The sequence below is a fragment of the Crassostrea angulata genome, chromosome 2 (assembly GCF_025612915.1).
Source record: "Crassostrea angulata isolate pt1a10 chromosome 2, ASM2561291v2, whole genome shotgun sequence".
Taxonomy (NCBI): Eukaryota; Metazoa; Mollusca; class Bivalvia; order Ostreida; family Ostreidae; genus Magallana; species Magallana angulata.
The window spans coordinates 8,773,950-8,794,223 of record NC_069112.1 but is presented as its reverse complement, the minus strand read 5'-3'; the positions used below and the strand labels follow the sequence as shown (position 1 = coordinate 8,794,223).

Genomic DNA, 20,274 nt, shown 5'->3' with positions numbered 1-20,274 from the left:
ATTCGGGAAACTCTGTGTATAACAGTAGTTTATATTCTGAACCGAAAGCAGAGCAAAATGCAATGAATCTAAGTGTTAATAGAGTACATGTATAGTGTTAATGAAGAGACCTGTTTATATTGGGTATGCTCATACTCAGACTGAATTAAACAAGATAATTTTTAAAAAAATCCAGAAGAATAGATACATGTAACTTAACCTCTCTATTCTGTTCATGTTTCAATTTAAGTGAGAAAAAAATTTACTTCTTAGTGGATTCGATCCAGCGACAACAAAATCAACTAGATGCTGTCATTAGACAGTAATACCCGCACCAAGTGTTTGCCCCTAAATAACACTGTTTTGTACCAGTTTAATTAAAAATGAAGGCCACATGCAAACTCCGGTAATTCATTTAAAAATTATAATTTTCATAACTGATGGATGAGATCCCTTCCCATATGATAAGACACATGAGCAGCATTTTATGTGCAATTTGGGGTTGAACTGTTTGCAGTGAATTTTCAGTTAATCAGTGAATAAAATATCAACAAAATTGAAGATTAAATTATGCCCCCTCCCCGTGTCGGTTGCCGGTTTCAGATTTGCTTCTGTGTGCATACATATGTACATCATCGTGTGCACAGATTTAGAGAAGGGGTGGGAGTGAGGTGTCCAGACCCCCCCCCCCCCCCCCCCCCATGAAAATTCATTTATATCAATTGTAAAATTACCAAAAATACACCTTGGACCCCAAAGCGCTTACAGACATGTAAACGCTCTAACCCACTGCGCTTCAATGTGAGGTAACATTATTTGGGGGGTAAATATTTAATTAATATTTATGATATACTTTATTGTTTATCTCAATAGGAAGTATACATCACAATATGCAGGTGTACTGCACTACCTTAAAGCTGTTATTTACCTAATAAAATGGTGCAAGTGGATTTGAAGAATAGGTCATAACAATACATGCATGTTACAAATAACTGATCTTTGTCTGAAGTTATGTACACTGGTCTGCAGGTATCATTAGTGGGTACTAGTTTTACCCAGCTCTTCGATTAGATAGGTTCGCGTGTACATGTATGTCTGTGTTTTCCATATGCAGAAAAGGATTAGTTAAGATCAGCTAAAGGAATTCATTATTGTGTTTTAATTGGATTATCATTATGATGCTGATCAATATAGGTAAGCATAATACATGTAGTAGCAGTAGCACAATATAATGAGATGCCAGCATACATACATTGTAAGTTCTACTTTCACTTTCTAAATGTGATCTCCCTTTGACAGCATACTGTATCATCATCTTTTAATATTTAAATAAGCTTATCATCGTTACCTATCCTATTGCATTTGTAAAGTTTCTGTCATTTTAGTTGCAAGAGTTATTTTTTTCATTTGTCAGACTTGCACTATTTGCACTATTGAGTTGACCCCATCTTGACCATGTATTAACAATTTCTTATTAAATTTGTGTATTACATGTAAGTAAGTGTACTAGACACATAATTATCATTTTTATATGAGTTATAATGGGAAGGAAGGAGTATTTCTTTCTTAATGTATTATAATGCATCAAAAACAATGTAGGTCCTGACCTTATGGGAGTAGCTGTTCTGACCCCACGAAACAGGAAAATACAAAATATCTTGTCATTATGATGCATCAAATGGTGTTAAGTACATTAATGACCCCAAAGTGTTGTCTTTAACTCGCTTTGCCCGAGTAAGTGCATAGAAGAGTTGATTAAAACAAATGCCAATAAAGTATTTTATCTTATCCATATGTTACAGTAGTGTTTGATCCATGTGGGTAATTCCTATAGCCTAATGATGTCACTGCTTTATTTAGGAGACTTTACAATTGCCCCAAATAGGTGAATACACATGCATATAACATTTTGTTTATAAATCTTAAAAATTGAATTAAGCAATAATTTCAAAATGTTAATGTGCATCAGGAGAGAAAAAGCAATCAAGAAATGATTTAAAATTTGCTACTGCAAACATATAAGAATGTATTAAGAAGACTGAATCTTAAGAACCAGGTTAGATTGGGGAGGGGGTTGAATGTGAAGTATAAACATTTGTACAGGGGCTGACAAATCCGATTGCCCGACGCCCGGGGCTAGTGCTTTTTGCGATCGGGCAAGTGAAAAATCAGTAGGAACTTGCCCGAGGGCAAGTGAATTTTTTAAACACAACAAACGACTACACTGAAAATAGATTTACGTACGAGTTAACAATTTATCATCTAACTTTACATTCAGCAAACCTCGGTCGATTCCGTAACCTACATATGAGATACGAATTAGCCGAGGTGTGCCGAGTGCTAACTTTAGTCACAAAAACGCTTTTTCAAGTCTCTGTTAAAAGTAAAGGTAAAGCGCGGAAAAAACGTGTACATATGACATACGGCGCGATTAAAGCTCGACGATGGACAAGTTTGTAACAATAACGAAGAGAAAAAGTACAGATGATCAGACAGCTGATAAAAACAACAACGAAACTACATTAGCGAAACATGGTAAATACGAAAAGACCAAACGGAAAAGATGCTACGTGAAAACGTGGGAGGAAACCTGGCCTTGGGTACGACATGACGATATAAATGACACAATGTACTGCACAATTTGCAGGGAATTTCCTGCGGTTGGCAACGTAAAAAACAATTCTTTCTACGAAGGATGCAAACTCTTTCGTGTGGAATCTCTTAAGGCCCATCAATCTAGCGATGTTCATGTGATATGCACCAGTTTCTATCGCCAGAAAAACGGAACTCCCGTGACAAAGGATGGAAATCAAACACATGTAAGTGACAATGTCAATGTTAGAGCAACACCTATTATGACAGCATTGCTGAAGTTAGATGAAAACCAAATGAAAAGGCTTGATGCTCTTTTCAATATAGCATATAAAATTGCAAAACATGGTAAACCACACAGTGATTTTGAAATCGATTGTAAATTGATTCAGAAACTTGGTGTTGATCTTGGGAACAATTATTTGAATGCAAATAGATGTAAAGATTTTATAAAATCTATCGCTGATGCTATGACTGAAGCTGTTGCTGATGATTTGAAAGGAGCAAATTTTGTTTCTGTTCTCTCTGATGGTAGCACTGACTGTAGTAACCTTGAACAAGAGAATGTCCTCGTACGATATGTGTCTCCTAAGACTCGGAATCCTGTAACAATATTTTGTGGCATTGTAAATTTGGAACATGGTCATGCAGATGGCGTTTTAGATGGCATTTTCAGAGCCTTGAGTTTAGTTGGCTTAACGAAGGAGAATTTGAAAGCTAATGAACCAGGTCCAACATTAATTTGCGCGAACTTTGACGGTGCAAATGTCATGCAAGGTAAGAAAAATGGAGTTGTGGGAAAACTGGTAAAGGAATACAATCATGTTTTGGGAATGTGGTGTATTGCACACAAACTTCAACTGGCAGTGATGGATTCAGTCAAGGATGTTCAAAGTCTTCAGAAATTGGAAAGCACTTTAAAAGGAATCTATAAGTATTATCATGGATCACCAAAGAGACGCAGAGAAATAAAAGCCATAGCAGACATTCTTGATGCTGATCTTGCACATATTCCAGATGTTAAGGATGTAAGTTTTAAAATGAAATACATTTTGTTAGTTTCAAATGTGTACTGATTGTAAAGTTTTTCATATTATTTTTATAAATGACATTGATTGATGTGCTGTCTCTATAGGTGAGATGGGTTGCAAGTCAAGGGAAAGCCCTAAGAGCCATCCAAACAAATTTGCTTGTTGTCACAACACATTTAGATGAAGCTGCAAGCAGGACAGACTTGTATGCAGGCACAGCAAAGAAATACCTCAAAGATTTGACATCTGCCCCAGTTTTGAAAATCATGTTTCTACTCATTGATGTCTTAGATGTCATTACAGATCTGTCCAAGGTAAAGTGGAAACTAACAGTAAACTAATTTAACTTATTAATTTTAATTGATGTAAGTGACTTAAATTGATTGCTTTGAAAATTTTAGACTCATTTTTATCTTCTGAAATCTCTGCTTAATTTTACATTTTTCTGAGCAGTTCTTCCAAACAGAAGATATGCTTGTGTTGGAAGTGCTTCCCAAAGTCGAGGCAATCATCTTGAGGTTGACCTCATTGAAATTTCATCCTGGAAACAACATGAGGGAGTTTATGTCCAAGTATAATCCAGAGGAGAAAATGTTTGGAGATCTTAAACTACATGGTCCCTGCAATCCTGTTGACTACATGGACAGTGAAACAAGAAAGATATTGGATGCTGTGATAAAGTCTTTGGATGAAAGGTATTGGCACTGAAATATGCACATAATATTTTTTCTTGTTCTACAGTCTGAGAGAGATCAACTGGCTCTGACTACTAATTCATTGTCAATATCATTTATAGGTTAAAAGTGAATTGCTGTAACTGAGTAAATGACTATTATGTATAAGGTTACATATAATTTCTTATAATTTATGAATTTGACACAGAACTATATTTGATTTAAATTTCATTTCAGATTTGGCATGTTTAGAGAAAGTCCACTGAAGGATTTTAACACCGTGTTTAACTTCAAAATCTGGCCATCAGACAGAACCTCTCTAGCTCTTTATGGAAGAGATGGTCTTGAAAACATTTTGAAATTCTTTGAACCTATATTTGATGAAACTAAGGATTCAATTTTAAATGAATATCTTGATTTGAAAGTATGTATTGCACATTATAAAACTATGTCTATCTATGATGCATATTTGCTAGTGTCTGAAACAGCTTCCCCAAAGTTTACACATTTGCAGAAAGTCATAGATTTAATGTTGAGTGTTAGTTGTAGTTCAGCAAAATGTGAGAGAGTTTTTTCAAGCATGAAATTAATGAAAACAAGACTAAGATCAAACTTAAGTCAGGAAAATTTGCAAGCTCAGATAAATGTTATGGTTGAAGGCCCACCCCTCCATGAATTTAAGGCCTCCAAGGCAATAGAACACTGGTTAGGGTCATCAAGGGGCAGACATGTGAATGGACATCAGGCCCCTGAGAGAAAATCCAGACAAAATGAAAATGATTTGTATAACTATGATGAATTTGAAGTGTATGAAAAATGAAATAAACAAGTACACAACACTTTATATGAAAATTGTTTTTATTTTATCAAAATAAAGATTTAGGTGGGGCAAGTAGATATTAAGGTAGGGCAAGTGAATTTTGCCTAGTCACTTGCCCGAGGGCAAGTGCTTTAAAAATGTATTTGTCAGCCCCTGCATTTGTAATTTGAATCATTTATTGTTATTAATTTTAACTTGTCAATGAATACTAGTTATTGATCCCAAGGTAGAAATATGACCTCTGATCATATCTCAATAGATCATTTGTCAATCATGCAAGGTGTAATGTAATTTTTTTTAAGAATAACATTTTTTACCAGTTTATAAAAGTTTTTAGACACCCAAATTATATTTTGATTTAATAGATCATTCGACAATTAAGGGGGGGGGGGAGGGCCGGTTTATATTTGAGCTTGTTTGGGGGTGGGGTTCCAAGTCATATATTTGGCAATTTTTTAATGTAATTTAAAATAAGACTAAGCCATACTACAGTCATGAACATGAATAGTATAGAACAAAACACAAACTACGGTAATACATGTAAATATACATAGGAAGTATTACAAAACATAGATGATTGATCTATATCTGGGTTCTTAAATTGAATCATGATGGTATGTAAGGTCATGATCCCAAGTGCTCTTCCTGAAATTATCAAATATCATAAAAACCATTGAGATCCCCACCTTAATCCAAAGATATTATTCCTCCTTAGGTCATGGCACATCAGATCATTATGGCATGTAAGTCATGACCCTAACGGGTGTCAGAAGGGTGTGGGGTCTAACATTGAACCTTGTAGGAAGAATCGTAGACTCTATTTTAAATGGTAACTTGAAAACAGACAGAGATAATAATATAGGCTTTTCATAATCATACATTGACTGTTACTGGCAATATATAGGGTTTATTAGATCTGACCCCTGGGGTCATCCCCACCCCCCAGGAATTTGAAAATACCATATATCTCAGAAACTGTTATAATCATGACCCCTAAACCATATATATTCATGTTTCTGATGTCAAGGGGCATTAAATGTTATGTAGGTCATGGGCCCTGTGGGTGGTCCTGACCCCCTCAAACAGCAAGTCCCTTAATATCTTCAAAACAGTTGAGATCCTTGCCCTTAAACCATATATATTCTTGTTCCTTGTGTCCTGCAAGGGGCATCAAACGGTATGTAGGTCATGGGCCCCGGGGTTGGTCATGACCCCCCTCAAACAGGAAGTACAGGAATATCTCGAAAACGGTTGAGATCCCCACCCCATAACCATATATATTCTTGATCCTTAAAGGGCATCAAAAGATATGTAGGTAATGGGCCCGCAGGGTTAAATTTAATTTTTCAAAACCGTAATGCACATCTACATTGATCTATGGAACAGTTCCTATCATATCCCAAGATATGATGTGTCTATCCATTAAATCATAAAAGGAGTTCTAGGATCTATGTTTTTTTGAAGTGATAAACGTCAATTTTCTGCTACTTTTTGACTCCCTGGATGAAATTTGAATTTTTAAAACCTTACTGCACATCTATAGAACAGTCCCTATCATATCCCAAGATATGATGTGTCCATCCATTAAATCATAAGAGGAGTTCTGGGATATATGTTTTTTTTTTTTAGTGATAAACGTCAATTTTCTGCTATTATTTGACTCCCTGGATGAAATTTAGATTTTTAAAATCTTATTGCACATCTATAGGACAGCCCAAATTATATCCCAAGAGATGACATAGCTACCCCAAAAGTTGTAAGAGGAGTTCTGGGAACCATACTTTTTTTTGCAAAAAAACGTCATTTTTTGTTGCCCACTGATCCCCTTAATGAAAAAAAAAATTCTGGAACCTGATCACACTTCAATATGACACCCCCAATCATATTCTAGAAGATCATTTGGCTACTGCAAAAAGAAAATGACGTTTTTGAAACCAGTTTTTTTGTAAAAAAACGTCATTTTTTAGCAATTAATTGACCCCCAGGACAAAATTGAAAATTCCGAAACCTTATTGCGCATCTATAGGATACCTTAAAACATATTCCAAGAGATGATTTGTCTACTGTTGAAAATGTAGGAGGATTTCGAGGAGGAAGGTTTTTTGTGAAAAAACGTCATTTTTTACCAATTATTTGACCCCCAGGACTACCAGAGAATTTTTGAAACCTTTTTACAAAACAACATGACACCCCAAATCAAACTCTAAGAGTTCAGATTGCTGGTTTATAAGATGTAAGAGCAGTTTGAGAAAGTAAAATGTGACAGATGGACGGAAGGACAGACGGAACAGAGTAACAACAATATACCCGAACTTTCTTTAGAAAGTGCGGGTATAAAAAGACATCCACATTACCGCTAGCCCACGTATCTAATATTTTTAGGAGATGCATTTTCAATATATATGGCTATATACATGATTGTATTAGAAAATACACTAATTTATATATTTGTCCAATTTTCAGTACAAAGACCGCGTTAACCAAAACTAATTTAATGTAAACGTGTACTACAATACATGTAGAACATAATTCTAATCGGATGTCTTTGGTTTAGAGTGGTTCAAATAGTCAAATATCCAATTTTGTATCGTATAGTAACTACTTTCCTATATATTTCTAACAAAACCGGACTATTTTAAAGATGTCGTTTAAGATATTTAAGACTCTTAAAGCATGGTGATTGTGTAATTTGCGTCTCTTTGAATATATTCAGACTAAATATTGTATAATATTGAAAATGTCTGATGTTTGCAAAAGGCAATATTTGAGGCCAAATCGTATAATATTAAGTGCACTATACCTCTTTCTAATATTTCTAAAGTTTGTTTTATTTACAAGCGGTGAAAAAAATGCAGGTTGAATTGTTGTTGTTTGTTTTTCTTTTTGATAAACAAATCTTGTCGCAAGTTAAAAATGCTTTAATAAATACAATTATATTAAACTTCAAAACTTCAAGGAAATAATCAATGCTTCAAGTTACATATTCAATATAAATAATCAACAAAAATTGTGTAATCAATTTGGCATTTCTTTTCATTACATGTCTGAAACATTATGTTTGAAAATGCTAACGGAATGTACAAATCCATTTTTATAACACACAAATAATCATAAATAAAATGTTTTAATTAATTTAAGTAAAAAAAACGTTTAAAACAAATACATGTATCTGCTTAACCATATTTAAGTGAAATTTCAACCGATTGAGCAAACAAAGATAATAAATAAGAAAATACAAAAAAACCCCAAAAAAACAACATTGATATTCGATTCAATACATCACACTGAATAATTGATAAAACAAGGTGAAAATTATAAAACAAGTTTTTACTTGAAGAGAGAGAGAGAGAGAGAGAGAGAGAGAGAGAGAGAGAGAGAGACTCTCTCTTAGAGTTAATACATATTTATGTGAAACATATGTAATCACTAATTAATAATCAAAGGGACAGTACAAACATAACTTCGTAAGTAGAGTAATGTTTTTGATGAACTGCGACATCACTCTTCCGTTCCGCTTTCTTCACTGTCTGTTTCATCAATCACACGGGCGGCGTCTTCCAAATGCAAGGCCCAGTCCTGCACGCCATGGACGGGAGTGTCTTGATGTCTCGCATACGAGAGGTACCATACCACGCTGGTAATATGGGCACAGCAACCTACCACGCGAGATCCTGCCTTGCATTTACAATACCACGCCTGCACCACCCCTTCTCCGTATTTAATCCAACAGTAGTATTTCTTAGCAGAAACGTGGCGACTCTGAATGCGTGCACTGACGACATTTTCAACATCTTCATTTACATGAATCTTGTAGTTTCCATCTTCATTGATATGTTCATTAGTATAGCACCTGGCCATTTTTACCTGATAAGTTCCGAGGGTTATATCACAAATTTCTTCTTCAGACAGTTGAGGGAACTCTGGAGCCACATCGGAGGCGTCAAGTTTTGTCCATGTAAATGTTCGCCGATCAATTCCCTCGGTTTCAATCCAATTCCGAAGTTCGTTCGGTTGGCGAGATGAATACACCATCTTCGCTGCAATGGCAATATCCTCTTCTGTGTCTTCAGAGCTAAGGGGCGGGGTGTACTTGTTACATATTGCGGATATGATCCTAACATAGTCGCCAACATTGGGTATCTGTGTATTTGGGACAACGCCACCTTTTCAACCTGCCATTCGCTGATTCTACCACCCAGCGCACCTGCAAGTATTTGACCATACTAAGTATTCAGTACAAAAACATTTGATATTATTAGTCATATTTCATAAAAACTATTACTTCAGAAATATTTAGCCATCTCATACCTTAGTTACTAATCTGGAGCTGTTTGATTCTTCCGTGCTATGCTGTTTACAACCTCTCGCTAGAAAACATGGCATCTCCATCCTGATTCCTAAATCAGCGAGAACATCTGAGCTGTCTCGGAAACCACAATCCACGATAAAGGTGTCTCCTCCTAGCCAATTTGTCATTTCCTTGACATTCTTCTGTATGATATGGTTGAGGATATGAGCATCATTGTTCTGTGAGTCCGCGAGATATGGCCCGAGAACGGAAACAATATACCCGGTGGTCGTTGCAACCATCATCAGCTTAATCAGGGGTCTGTGTTTATGAAGGCTGTATGATCTTCTAGAAAAGCTAAAGTTGCTTGATTTTTGAATGTAAATGTAAGTTCCGTCTAAAACAAGTAATGCTTGAGGAGATTCAGCTTGTTTGAGAATAATTCTTTTGCCATAGGTCGGGTGTGGTTAGTAATAACTTCGTCCCGAGAAATGTGCCCAAATCCTAGGTTACGCGGCACGAAGTCTGTCATTAATGCTTTCCTTGCAGAGGAAACAGCTCTGCGTACCTTAAATGAAAAAAAACACAGTGTTAAAACCAGAATGAATGAAGGAGGTCTGCTATATGCTATTTTAGAAACAGTTTTATATTGTGTGCAACAATATTTCATATACATGTAGTTCAAACAGAAAATATGAATGTACCTGCCACTTTTTCATGTTAAACAGCGTTGCTAGCATCTTGTTGTCTAGAGCACACTTCAACTTCACAAGCAGTATGGCAATACATGACCGTATACTTCTAGATTTGGAATGTTTGATATCATCGATATTTGTCATCAGATCGTCAAACTGTGACCGTGTCAGACCAGTTAGATTCTTGTAGTCTTCGTCTCCGAGTGAATTGTTGTCAAAGTTGATCCGCGTGAAATTATTAATTTTAGCAAGATGGCGAACGTTTTCCAGCAGATGACAGACATCATTATTACTGAGTAAGGTTGTGTTTGTAATCGTGGATGTGACACTGCTGTCTAACGTCTCTGTGGTGAAGTGTCTGTCCATAATGTGACTTGGACAACATTTTGACCCACTTCTCAGAAGAACGCCGGTATGAACGATAAATTCGTTACGTGATTGTTCAGGTACTACAACAAGTTTTCGAGGTTTCTTATGGCAGATAGCACAGGGGCATCATGTCTATATCCGGCGGAAGGAACTGGCAGTGAGATACATGCATATGGATCTCGAGGTGCATCGGCATTTTCCTTTCTTATTTCACTACTTTCGAATTCACCACTGACATCAGTTTTTGATTTCATTGATGTGTAATATAACTGTCTGCATTTATTGCACACAACATCAGAATCACACAAATCGGTAACAAATGATTTTGACAAAAATTTTCGCAGGGATTTGTTCGCTAACCAGAAACAAGTCTCCGCTCACTTTTTTTGATGCGCTTGTGACAGGTTACACAAGAGTACGGCTTCAGTTTAGACGATATTTTCACTATTCTCTGAAAATTTAAAACAACGATATTAACGGAATGAAACTGAATTACTTGAGAAATAATTATCAATCTTTATAGATTTCAATTTCAATATCTTGTGTTTCATCTTTTAAACACATAACTGATAAATTAAATGGAAAATAGTAAGCTCGAATGAAACAGTAAATAATTTGACTTTGGTATCGTTTCTGCACTCTTCTCCAAGTGTTGTATTTTTTAAAGACAAAACGTCATAAGATGAAAACTTTTTTTTAAATGTTTAAAGTGTTTGTATTAATCGGTTTGGTTAAATATTATCATAGGTCAGTGGTTTCGGCATGCGAGGATCAAGAGTTTTTTTTTTCTGTGTGTGTGGGGGGGGGGGGGGGGGGTATTATGTTTTCCGGAGCGGGAGATACGGGAAATATTTGCGATGTTTTTACCATGTCAATGTTAAAATTGGAGGGGCCGGATCCCCAACTTTCTGATCGCAAGTTTTAATATTTTAAGCGTGAACAATGGACTAGAAGGAGGTGAGGAAAAAGGGGGAGGGGGTCGAATATGTGTGAAAGTTTGAGTTGTCTGGCGTTAAAAATGTCTTTTAATGTTTTTTATAATTAAGCTGATTTTTGTTTCTTAACCCAGATCTTGCAAAGGGATGGTAATTTATCGGAAACTACGCCAATTAAAATGTTATTTTACAATGAAAGCTAGGTAATATATACGGAAATTACACAATTTTGATTGTAATTTTAAAGAATCAATTCAAGAACAACATGGTCGTAAAAAAATCTAAAACAGACAATGTATTTGTTATAGTGTTTTGAAAATATTGAAATCAAGTAAAAAAATACATGTACTGTTCCGCATCTGGAAACTATTCCATATAATAGAAGAATTAGCTGGCATTTTATTCCGATATGAAACACACACCAAACAAAACATCTAGAACTTTATAATTAGTAACATAGGCGTCGGAGCCGGGAAGAGGGTTTGCCATCCTCCCCCTCTTTCATTTAGCAAAGTTAGATATAACCATGAATATAACCAAACCCACCCACCCCCTCCCCCTTTTTTTCTTTTTGCTTGTTAAGATTTCGGAAAAGTCTACCCCACCCCCCACTTTCAATTTATGTCCAACGCCACTTGGTAATATAAGGTCTTTATATAAATGTTCTTCCCCCTATATACTGGTATCATATTTGATTACAGTTAATATGCGTCACATTTTACATAATTATGCTGACATATTTTTTGCCACATCGGTATCTTATATCAGCAAAAGACATGCTTTTTAACCCTAAAACCGAATATTATACAAGTCTCAACTGTGTTAAGAAATTAATACAAATGAAGGTGCACTGTTTTAAATATTTCTACAGTTAGCAAGGAAGCCTTCTTAAATACCGGCCATAAAACGAGGGGGGGGGGGAGGTTAAACACAGTGACTGTAAAAGTAATCATAGATGTATCTCGAGTATTTAATCATGTCACTTTTACATAACTCTCTTGATATTGACTAAACTTTATAGTCATAGCTTGTTGAAAATCTGTGTGTTTACATTGTAGGTATGTATGATAACGAAATTACAGCTGGTATGAAAGGCACTATTATTAATTCTTTAAAAAAAGCCAAGAATACGCTTTATCATTCATGAATGCAGTTATGAGTTATCAAGAATCTGTGGAATAACTTTATGTGCTAACAAAATAACTTACCAAATATTACATTCTGCTTCTTACTCAGCGTCGATAGCGTTGTTGACATCGATACCGATTAATAAAAGCGTAAATGACGTCAGTAAAATATCATTTTCCGTATACAGTTTTTATAAAATTTCATATTGTTCACATGTAACAACCAACACAATTTTAATTGTGTGAATAAATGATGAACTGAGGAATCTGCATGCAAAATATAAAAGTGGTTGTCGCATGTTAAAGTGTCTAATTTTAACAAAAACAAGTTATATAACGGCATATAGTAAGGCATTTGAACGAGCAGTGCATGTTTAGCGCACTTTAGTGACGTCATAATGAAAAATGACGTCATTTTAGTGCCTGTAGGATTTAGCTAGAATAATACTTAGTATAATACAAGACACCAATGACCCAGACAAAGGGGTTGAAAATATTGTAAATTTTGCGGCCAAATACTGCCAATAACGTCCCTTGTTCTTTCCCCATGACGCCAAAGTTCACATCAGCCAAAGTGTCGTCTGTCTCTTTAAATACTACCCTGAAAAAAAAAAATGCAACTAGTCCGAATTTTCTATTCACACGTGTACGCCTTGCAGGTAGAGCTTGCTTGGCATGCTCAATATGAAGAGCCATGCACCCCCTCTTAAGGGGAGATAGTTAATAATCATTGAAAATTTGTTGGATATTTTTCAAAAATCTTTTTCTCAAAAACCATTTGGCCAGAAGCTGAAACTGTTTGTGAAGCATCCTTTGGTAGCTCAGGTAGTGTAGATTCAAGTTTGTTTAAATCATGATCCCTGAGGGTAGGTTGTGGCCACAGTGGGGGTGGGGGGGGGGGGGGTCAAAATTTTACATAGTAATACCGGTACATGTATATGAAGTAAATCTTTAAAAATCTTCTTCTCTGAAATTTATCAGCAAGGAAAACTGAAACTTGTGTGAAAGCATCCACAGGTAGTGAAAATTCAAGTTTGTTCAAATCATGATCCCCAGTGGTAGGGTGAGGCTACAATGGGGTGTCAAATTTCTACAAAGGATTTTATAGAATAAATCTTTAAAAATCTTTTTCTCTGAAACCGATCGGGCAGAACAACTGTAACTTGTGTGGAAGCATCCTCAAGAAGTGTAGATTTATGTTGATTAAAATCATGTTCCCTGGGGGTAGGTTGGGGCCACATGGGGGGGGGGGTCAAATTTTTATGTTGATATATAAGGAGAAATCTTTAAAAATAAGAGAGGTTAAGCATGTTAGCATTTACGATTACATGTAATTAGGGGAATCACCTAATTTTATGTATATTACGTCACATTTTCCGTATACCACATAAGGCCAAAACAAAAATTTGTGTGTTTCCTATTTCATCAAATTTTAAAATGGGTAGGTAGGTCGGCTTTTTTTTTTTTTTTTTTTTTTTTTTTTTTATAAATGAGCTTTTAAGTTTTCCCCTTTCCTAGCATATGATTTTTCTATACAATAAGAAAATGTATTTTACAGGTGGAGCAATCGTGGATAGAGACAACTGTTAAAGAATTAAAGCTTTCTTAAATCTGAGGTTTATTAAGAATGTATACGAAAATTTTATTTTCATGTAAATAGAAAATATAAATATGACAGCCACTATAAATTAACAGAGTATAATACCCATTACCACAAATATATCATAAATTGGTTATTAGTTCTATTTTCCTGGTCAACTGACATAACAGTAAACATTAATATCGTAATTGTAAGTGTCGAATTCAGAAACAGAGGAAATTCTGGTTGATCAGACGAGAGCCTTAGAAATAAATCTTTTCAATAATTCCAAAAAAAATGAATACATAATTAATGGTTTAAGACTAATTTTAAAAATTTAATTTGCAATTGAACTGCAGCATTTTAAAATCATATTTATAATATGTGAATGATCGTTGGGCCTATTCAAAGACTTACGATGTCTGCAGTCTCCACACCCAGAAAAAAAAAAAACAAAAAAACTTTGCCTCTGCTTTTTTCTTGTACATCTTTATATTAATTTTTAACACATCACAGCCCTATGAAACTATTTATTGCATTGATAATTAAGCTAAAATAACCAAGGATAACTTTCATCCATACTGTCAATCTGCACTTAGAAATCTTTAAAACGCTTTGATAAGTGTTGTTTTCTATTGAATAGTTACAAGCGTTTTTTGAACCCTGATTTGTAAGACTCTATTGTTTAAACCAATTACAGTTGGTAATCTGGATTTGGAATAAAAAGTGTTAGGGTCGGTGCATAAAAAATAGGGTCGGTCGGGAAACCGGAAACACACATATTTTTTTTGGGCCTAATTCTACAAGTTGTGCAAAACGTGTAGAAACAAAAGTACCCGTAGATGAAAACTTGTAGCATTTTTTGATAAGAATATAGACTAAATGTTTATAAGATATAATTGTGTAATGTAAACCAGACAACAAATTAAGGACAACTATGCTTTTGGTTTCATCAAAGTCAAAGAATTATTTCATAAACAATGAGAGTAAACTGAGCATGTTCAAAATGTACACGTACACTTAGAGTTATACAACCAAATTTTGGTACGTGTAAACAGACTTGTAGCTTCACATGTACCTGTAGACGTACACGTTTATATGCTTAAGGCCAAAAAAAAAAAATATGTGTGTTTCTGGTAACCCGACCGACCCTAATTTTACGCGCCGACCCTAGCACTTTTTATTGCAAATCCCGATTATGTACCGTAATTTGTTCTAAAACTACAGTCTTCAAAACACGCAGTTAAAAAGTAGTTTCGTTCAACCAGACGCTCGGCTATCTCCGTAAATCTCTGCTCGTCGGAGATTTACGGAGACAGCCAAGCGTCTGGTTGAACGAGACTAAGTTAAAAAGATGCTTGTAACAAATGGGTAAAAAAAGTCTTTTCAAGCGTTTGAAAGATTTCACATGTGCAGATACTCGACAACATGGCGGGTATCGCAACCCCAATCCATCACATGTTGTCATGGGGTTTAAGTTAAAAAAAATGTCTGCATTCACCCGAAATTAATGCAATAAATAGCTTTTCTGGGCACTGGACTGTGGGGAATTTATACGGAGAAATTCATAATTTTGAAGCAAGCAAAGCGAAAGGATCGACGTTCGAGGCATTAAATGAGTTCTATTGAGATGACGAGTCATTTCCCATTTATTGTAAAATGTTTTGTAACACACAGGGCACCCATGTTGGGGCTCACTATCATGTTTCTTCATATGTCTCTTGGGGGAAGAGAAGAGCCTAATTAAGAGTTAGTTTCCACATACAGCTTACCTAAAAAAACCAGTTAAATATAATGTAAAGGTAAAATAAAATGTCAAGTTAAAAAAAAAAAGTAATTGCCTACCTACCTACCCTAATTTTGGGGGACATGTTACCGGAAACACAAATATTTTTTTTTGGCCTAACCTCTCTGTTATCTCCTAAAACACATTGTCTAGAAAAGCTCTAACTTTTAAAGTCAGTTCAGATAGTGTAGATTAAAATTTTTCAAAGTCTTATTCTTCAGGAGTAGAGTTGGGCCACATGGGGGGGGGGTTCAGATTTTACAAAGGTAAACACTTAAATTATTCGCAAAAACTCAAATGTTATTATAAATGGTTTTACTTATATGTAAGCATTTTGACATATTGTTGATTCCTCAAAATTGTTTAGACTCTGGCCCCTGGACAATTCTTGGACCTCACAAGTGGTTCAAAGTTTGATGTAGGTTTATAATCCATATATAAACAGTTGTTTAAGTCTGATCATCATCTTGAGAACCGCAATGCTCAATATGTGAAATGACTTAAAATTCATCCTTTTACAAAGGGGCTCAATGATAAACATAGGAATATGCAGGGGAAATTTTTTTGATACATGATCTATTATACGACATTGTTTTGATATTTTGTATATGACTCCATACAGCTGATTTTATTATGCCTACTGTTGCTCAGGTGAGCGATTTTGCCCATGGGCCTCTTGTTTTTATAATTCCAAATAGTTTACATCTGTATGAAAAATAAAAACATGATTTTAAAACTGCGAGATGTGCTTCTGGCAATTAAATTTGTGCGGAATATATATTAATTCCTCCATTTAATTAGGAATTTATTTACAGTAGCTTTCATTATGATAAATTTTCATATGATATGGCAATTGTGGTCTCATAAAGTTGATTCCTCTTCTCTGTGATATTTGGTTACCTGCAGTCATGTTTATCTTGATTTGTAGGGAAAGGAGTTTTTGCCAAGAAGGATTATAAAAAAGGGGAGTTCATTTTGGAATATGATGGTGAACTTATTAGCAGAAGAGAGGGAGAAAACCGAGAAAAAAACTACTCTTCTGCCTTGGGAAGTTATATCTTTTTCTTCAAATCACCCCAAGGAGGAAAAAAATTGTGGTAAGTATTTTGTAGTTATTCTGTCTTCTTTAAATTTTGCTCTAGGTTGGTCCCTTAATTGAATCAAAATGGAATCGGCAAGGTAAAGATCATTTTTTAATCTAATTAAAATGAAAAGTATTAAGATTAACGGAACTGTGAATCGTCCCAGCCTTAATTAATAACGATCATTTAATGCTTTTTCTATACAAAATTTTTTTTTTTAGTTTTTGATTTAAAAAAATATTTGTTTCATAGTTAAAATGCTTCCTACCAATCTTGATTTGGTATATTTATCTCACTAAATACAAGTGCCACCTGCAATGCAGTGCTAGGTGGTAATAAGAATTTAATCATTTGTACATTAAAAAAGAATATCCCTACTTTTACCTCGTAATTTTTTTAAAGATGTTACATGAACCACACAAATTTTTTTATTTGGCCTTACTAACTTGGTTAGACATTCATGATTGAGGGGTTGGGTTTTATGTTTACAAAAGTTTTTTGTTTTATTTATAATGATTCCTATTGGGCTGATGTGTACATCTTTTTTTTAGCATCGATGGAACATTTTCAAAAAGAATGGGACGTTTTGTCAATGATGCTCCACGGCATGATCATCAATGCAATGCCGACATGGAAAAACTTTTCATCGATTACAGGCCTGTGTTAGTTTTGTTTGCCAGAAGATTCATTAAAGCTGGTGAAGAAATTCGATATGACTATGGAGTGAAGAATTTGCCATGGCGATGCAAAAAGGTAAAAAGAGTTTTTCATGGAAGGGAATTAGATATACCAATATTTAGAGAGGCTTGATAGTCAACAAATTACCTAGCTTGATTTTTGAGTCGGCTCGCGAAGCGAGTGAGTCCTTGTTATCATAGCTGTTTCTGCAAACATTTTGCACTACATTATTCATGCACTAAAGAAAATAGTGCATACATTAACAGCTTTTGTTGGCATAATTGCTATTTCGAAAGGGTGAAACAATCTCATCTTTATTTACACATTTATTTTTTTTTATTTTTAAAGTTTTTCTTGTTGTTTGAAAAATAAAACAAATCAAAGTAAATTTTGTTAAATTGCTGCCCATGAATTCAACAACAAGCGGGGCAAACCTTTTGACTGTTCTGTAACTATTTGAGAAGTTCTGAATGGAGATGTGCGTGAAATCTGTTTTAAGAAAAACCATTTTCTTTATTGAGGTCGCGAAGCGTTTAGACCCTTGCTGTCATCGGCACTCTCGGAGTGGATTTTGAGCACAAGTGTGAAATGATAATGTGCGATATAATGCAAATAGTTCTTATTTCTTCGTCATTGAAATAGACTGGTCCTCTGTCTCTTTTTTATGAAATATGCACATATCAGACAGGCATTGCCAGTCTATCATTGAAATATCAGCAGAACGTGGTAAAAAATGTTATCCCTTTCTTATTCTTTGTCTATGAAAACATAACTAAGTATGCTTATACGAGATAAAACATCCAATTTACCCCTCAGATAGTCTTTTTATTGAAAATGTGTAAATGATATTACATGTATGAGTATGAACTGATGAATATCTTGTTTCAAGAACAACCCGTCTAACTCCATGTGATTGCCTTGTGACTTAGAGGTTTAAAATTGTGTGTTTACAGAAGATTTTGCAGTGCAGAAAAGAATAATTTAACATATTAATCATAATTACTTTATATGAACATATTGTAATTAAGGAAGATTCTTGTATAATATTCGACGATTCTTTTCGGCACGTTCGATGTCCATTATAAGAACTAGGTAATGTAATGTAAACAAGCTTATCTTTTATAAAGATTGGTGAGCTAGCGCTGTAGCCATCATATAACATACAAGTAGATTTCTAAACCATTGGTTTAATTTTCTGAATCGATTAATTATTAATAGGAAGGCACAGTGGTGCACTGGAATTGTGTTGGGGATTGGAAGGGGGGGGTCTCAATTCAGAACGATGAATCTAGAAGTAGCTTCACATCGGTAATGACATAGCAGTGATTGGGAAGGCCAAAAATGTCAATGGGACTATGGCCCCACAGTTATTGATTTTAATGGGCCATTTTCATAATGAAAGGGCCATCTTTTTATTTATTGGGGCCATTTTGTAAAATTGAAATTATCAAGGACCAACCTAGAGCACAACTTCTATAAAATTTAAAAACTTAACCAATTGGTTAAATTTCATTTATTTGATGTGTTTATACATTTCACTGATGCAATTTTTGTAATGGTGTTTGCTTAATGATAAATAAAATCAGTCTCTGTACTTCTGTGTTTTTTGGAGGTTACCGTTAGCCTCGGTTAGGTAGAGAATCTTTCAAACTTAGAAGATAACTGTAGGGAAACAGTTTTTCTTATTATTTAAACATTAATTTTGCGAGTTATTAACTAATTACAAGTTACAACTAATTGTAGTATCGACACTTAAATAAATAAACATCGGTTGTAATTTTCAAAGCACAGTGTTGTTGCATCACCCGCATTTATAGCCCCTACAGTAACAATAAGCATGGTAAGGCAGTCGTGAGTTTTAATAATCACAACAGGGATTAATTGAGGCTGTGAAAACGTCTTTTCAATTAGATAATCATCATTTTACTGCATTTGGGGTTAGTTTACATAATTGAGAACTCAGGATACTGGGCGACTTCAACTTCTCTTTCGGAGGAAATTCTAAAATGATCTACCACTGTCGTTTTTATTGGTTGTTTATTTCTGTTTTACCAAACACGACCAATGAAATTTGATGTTTTAAAACGAATGTATTAAAAGACGATTAGGTTAGTCGTATAGAGTAAATTTCCAGCGGACATCGCTAAAACTTTTATAACCGATGGGAAATTTGAATGCGCACTTCGGCGCTTAGAGTAATTGATTTAATGCGCCATTTTTCTCTTAAATGCGACTGGCGCGTGGCGCAGGTCCTTCCCAATCACTGACATAGCTCATTAACTGCACTTTAATCATTCTGTATTTACTGTAATTTCAATTTTGAGATGAAAAATAAAGACCAGTAGAACCAATGGTACTGTTTTGTAGCAAGATTCGTATCTAGCTTCATGGGCCTTTCCGGCAAGCTCGGAAAACATATCTGAGGTTGTTTTACGAGCTTAAATGTAGTTAAGAAAACTGGCTATTTATTATAATTTTAGACATAACTTGGCATAGAAGACCTAAACTACTGTTGACAATGATAAAATGAAATTGACATGGTACAGTTTATCTACAGTAGTATTCCCAAAATGCCCTACCGTTAAGTCAAGCATGCGTATTCCAGTAACAAGAATAGATATGGGTTACCCCATATCCAA

At 34.9% G+C, this 20,274-nt stretch overlaps 3 protein-coding genes across 3 annotated transcripts in view; 2 read left to right on the top strand and 1 right to left on the bottom strand.

Annotated features, from left to right (window-relative positions):
- The window catches only part of LOC128173862 (transient receptor potential cation channel subfamily M member 2-like), a 409,575-nt gene that overhangs the window by 129,725 nt on the left and 259,576 nt on the right, over positions 1-20,274 (bottom strand). The gene's annotated exons all lie outside the window — the stretch shown is intronic.
- Positions 1-20,274, top strand: part of LOC128171260 (uncharacterized) — an 88,586-nt gene that overhangs the window by 18,013 nt on the left and 50,299 nt on the right. Inside the window, exons 3-4 of the mRNA XM_052837015.1 lie at positions 16,804-16,972; positions 17,509-17,710. Of these exons, the coding sequence (XP_052692975.1) occupies positions 16,804-16,972; positions 17,509-17,710 (371 nt within the window). The remainder of the gene's footprint in view (positions 1-16,803; positions 16,973-17,508; positions 17,711-20,274) is intronic.
- On the top strand, positions 879-5,480 carry LOC128171261 (zinc finger protein 862-like). The gene is made up of 4 exons (XM_052837016.1): positions 879-3,599; positions 3,707-3,916; positions 4,056-4,297; positions 4,514-5,480. The coding sequence occupies exons 1-4, from the start codon at positions 2,424-2,426 to the stop codon at positions 5,094-5,096; spliced, it is 2,211 nt and encodes a 736-aa protein (XP_052692976.1). The 5' UTR covers positions 879-2,423; the 3' UTR covers positions 5,097-5,480.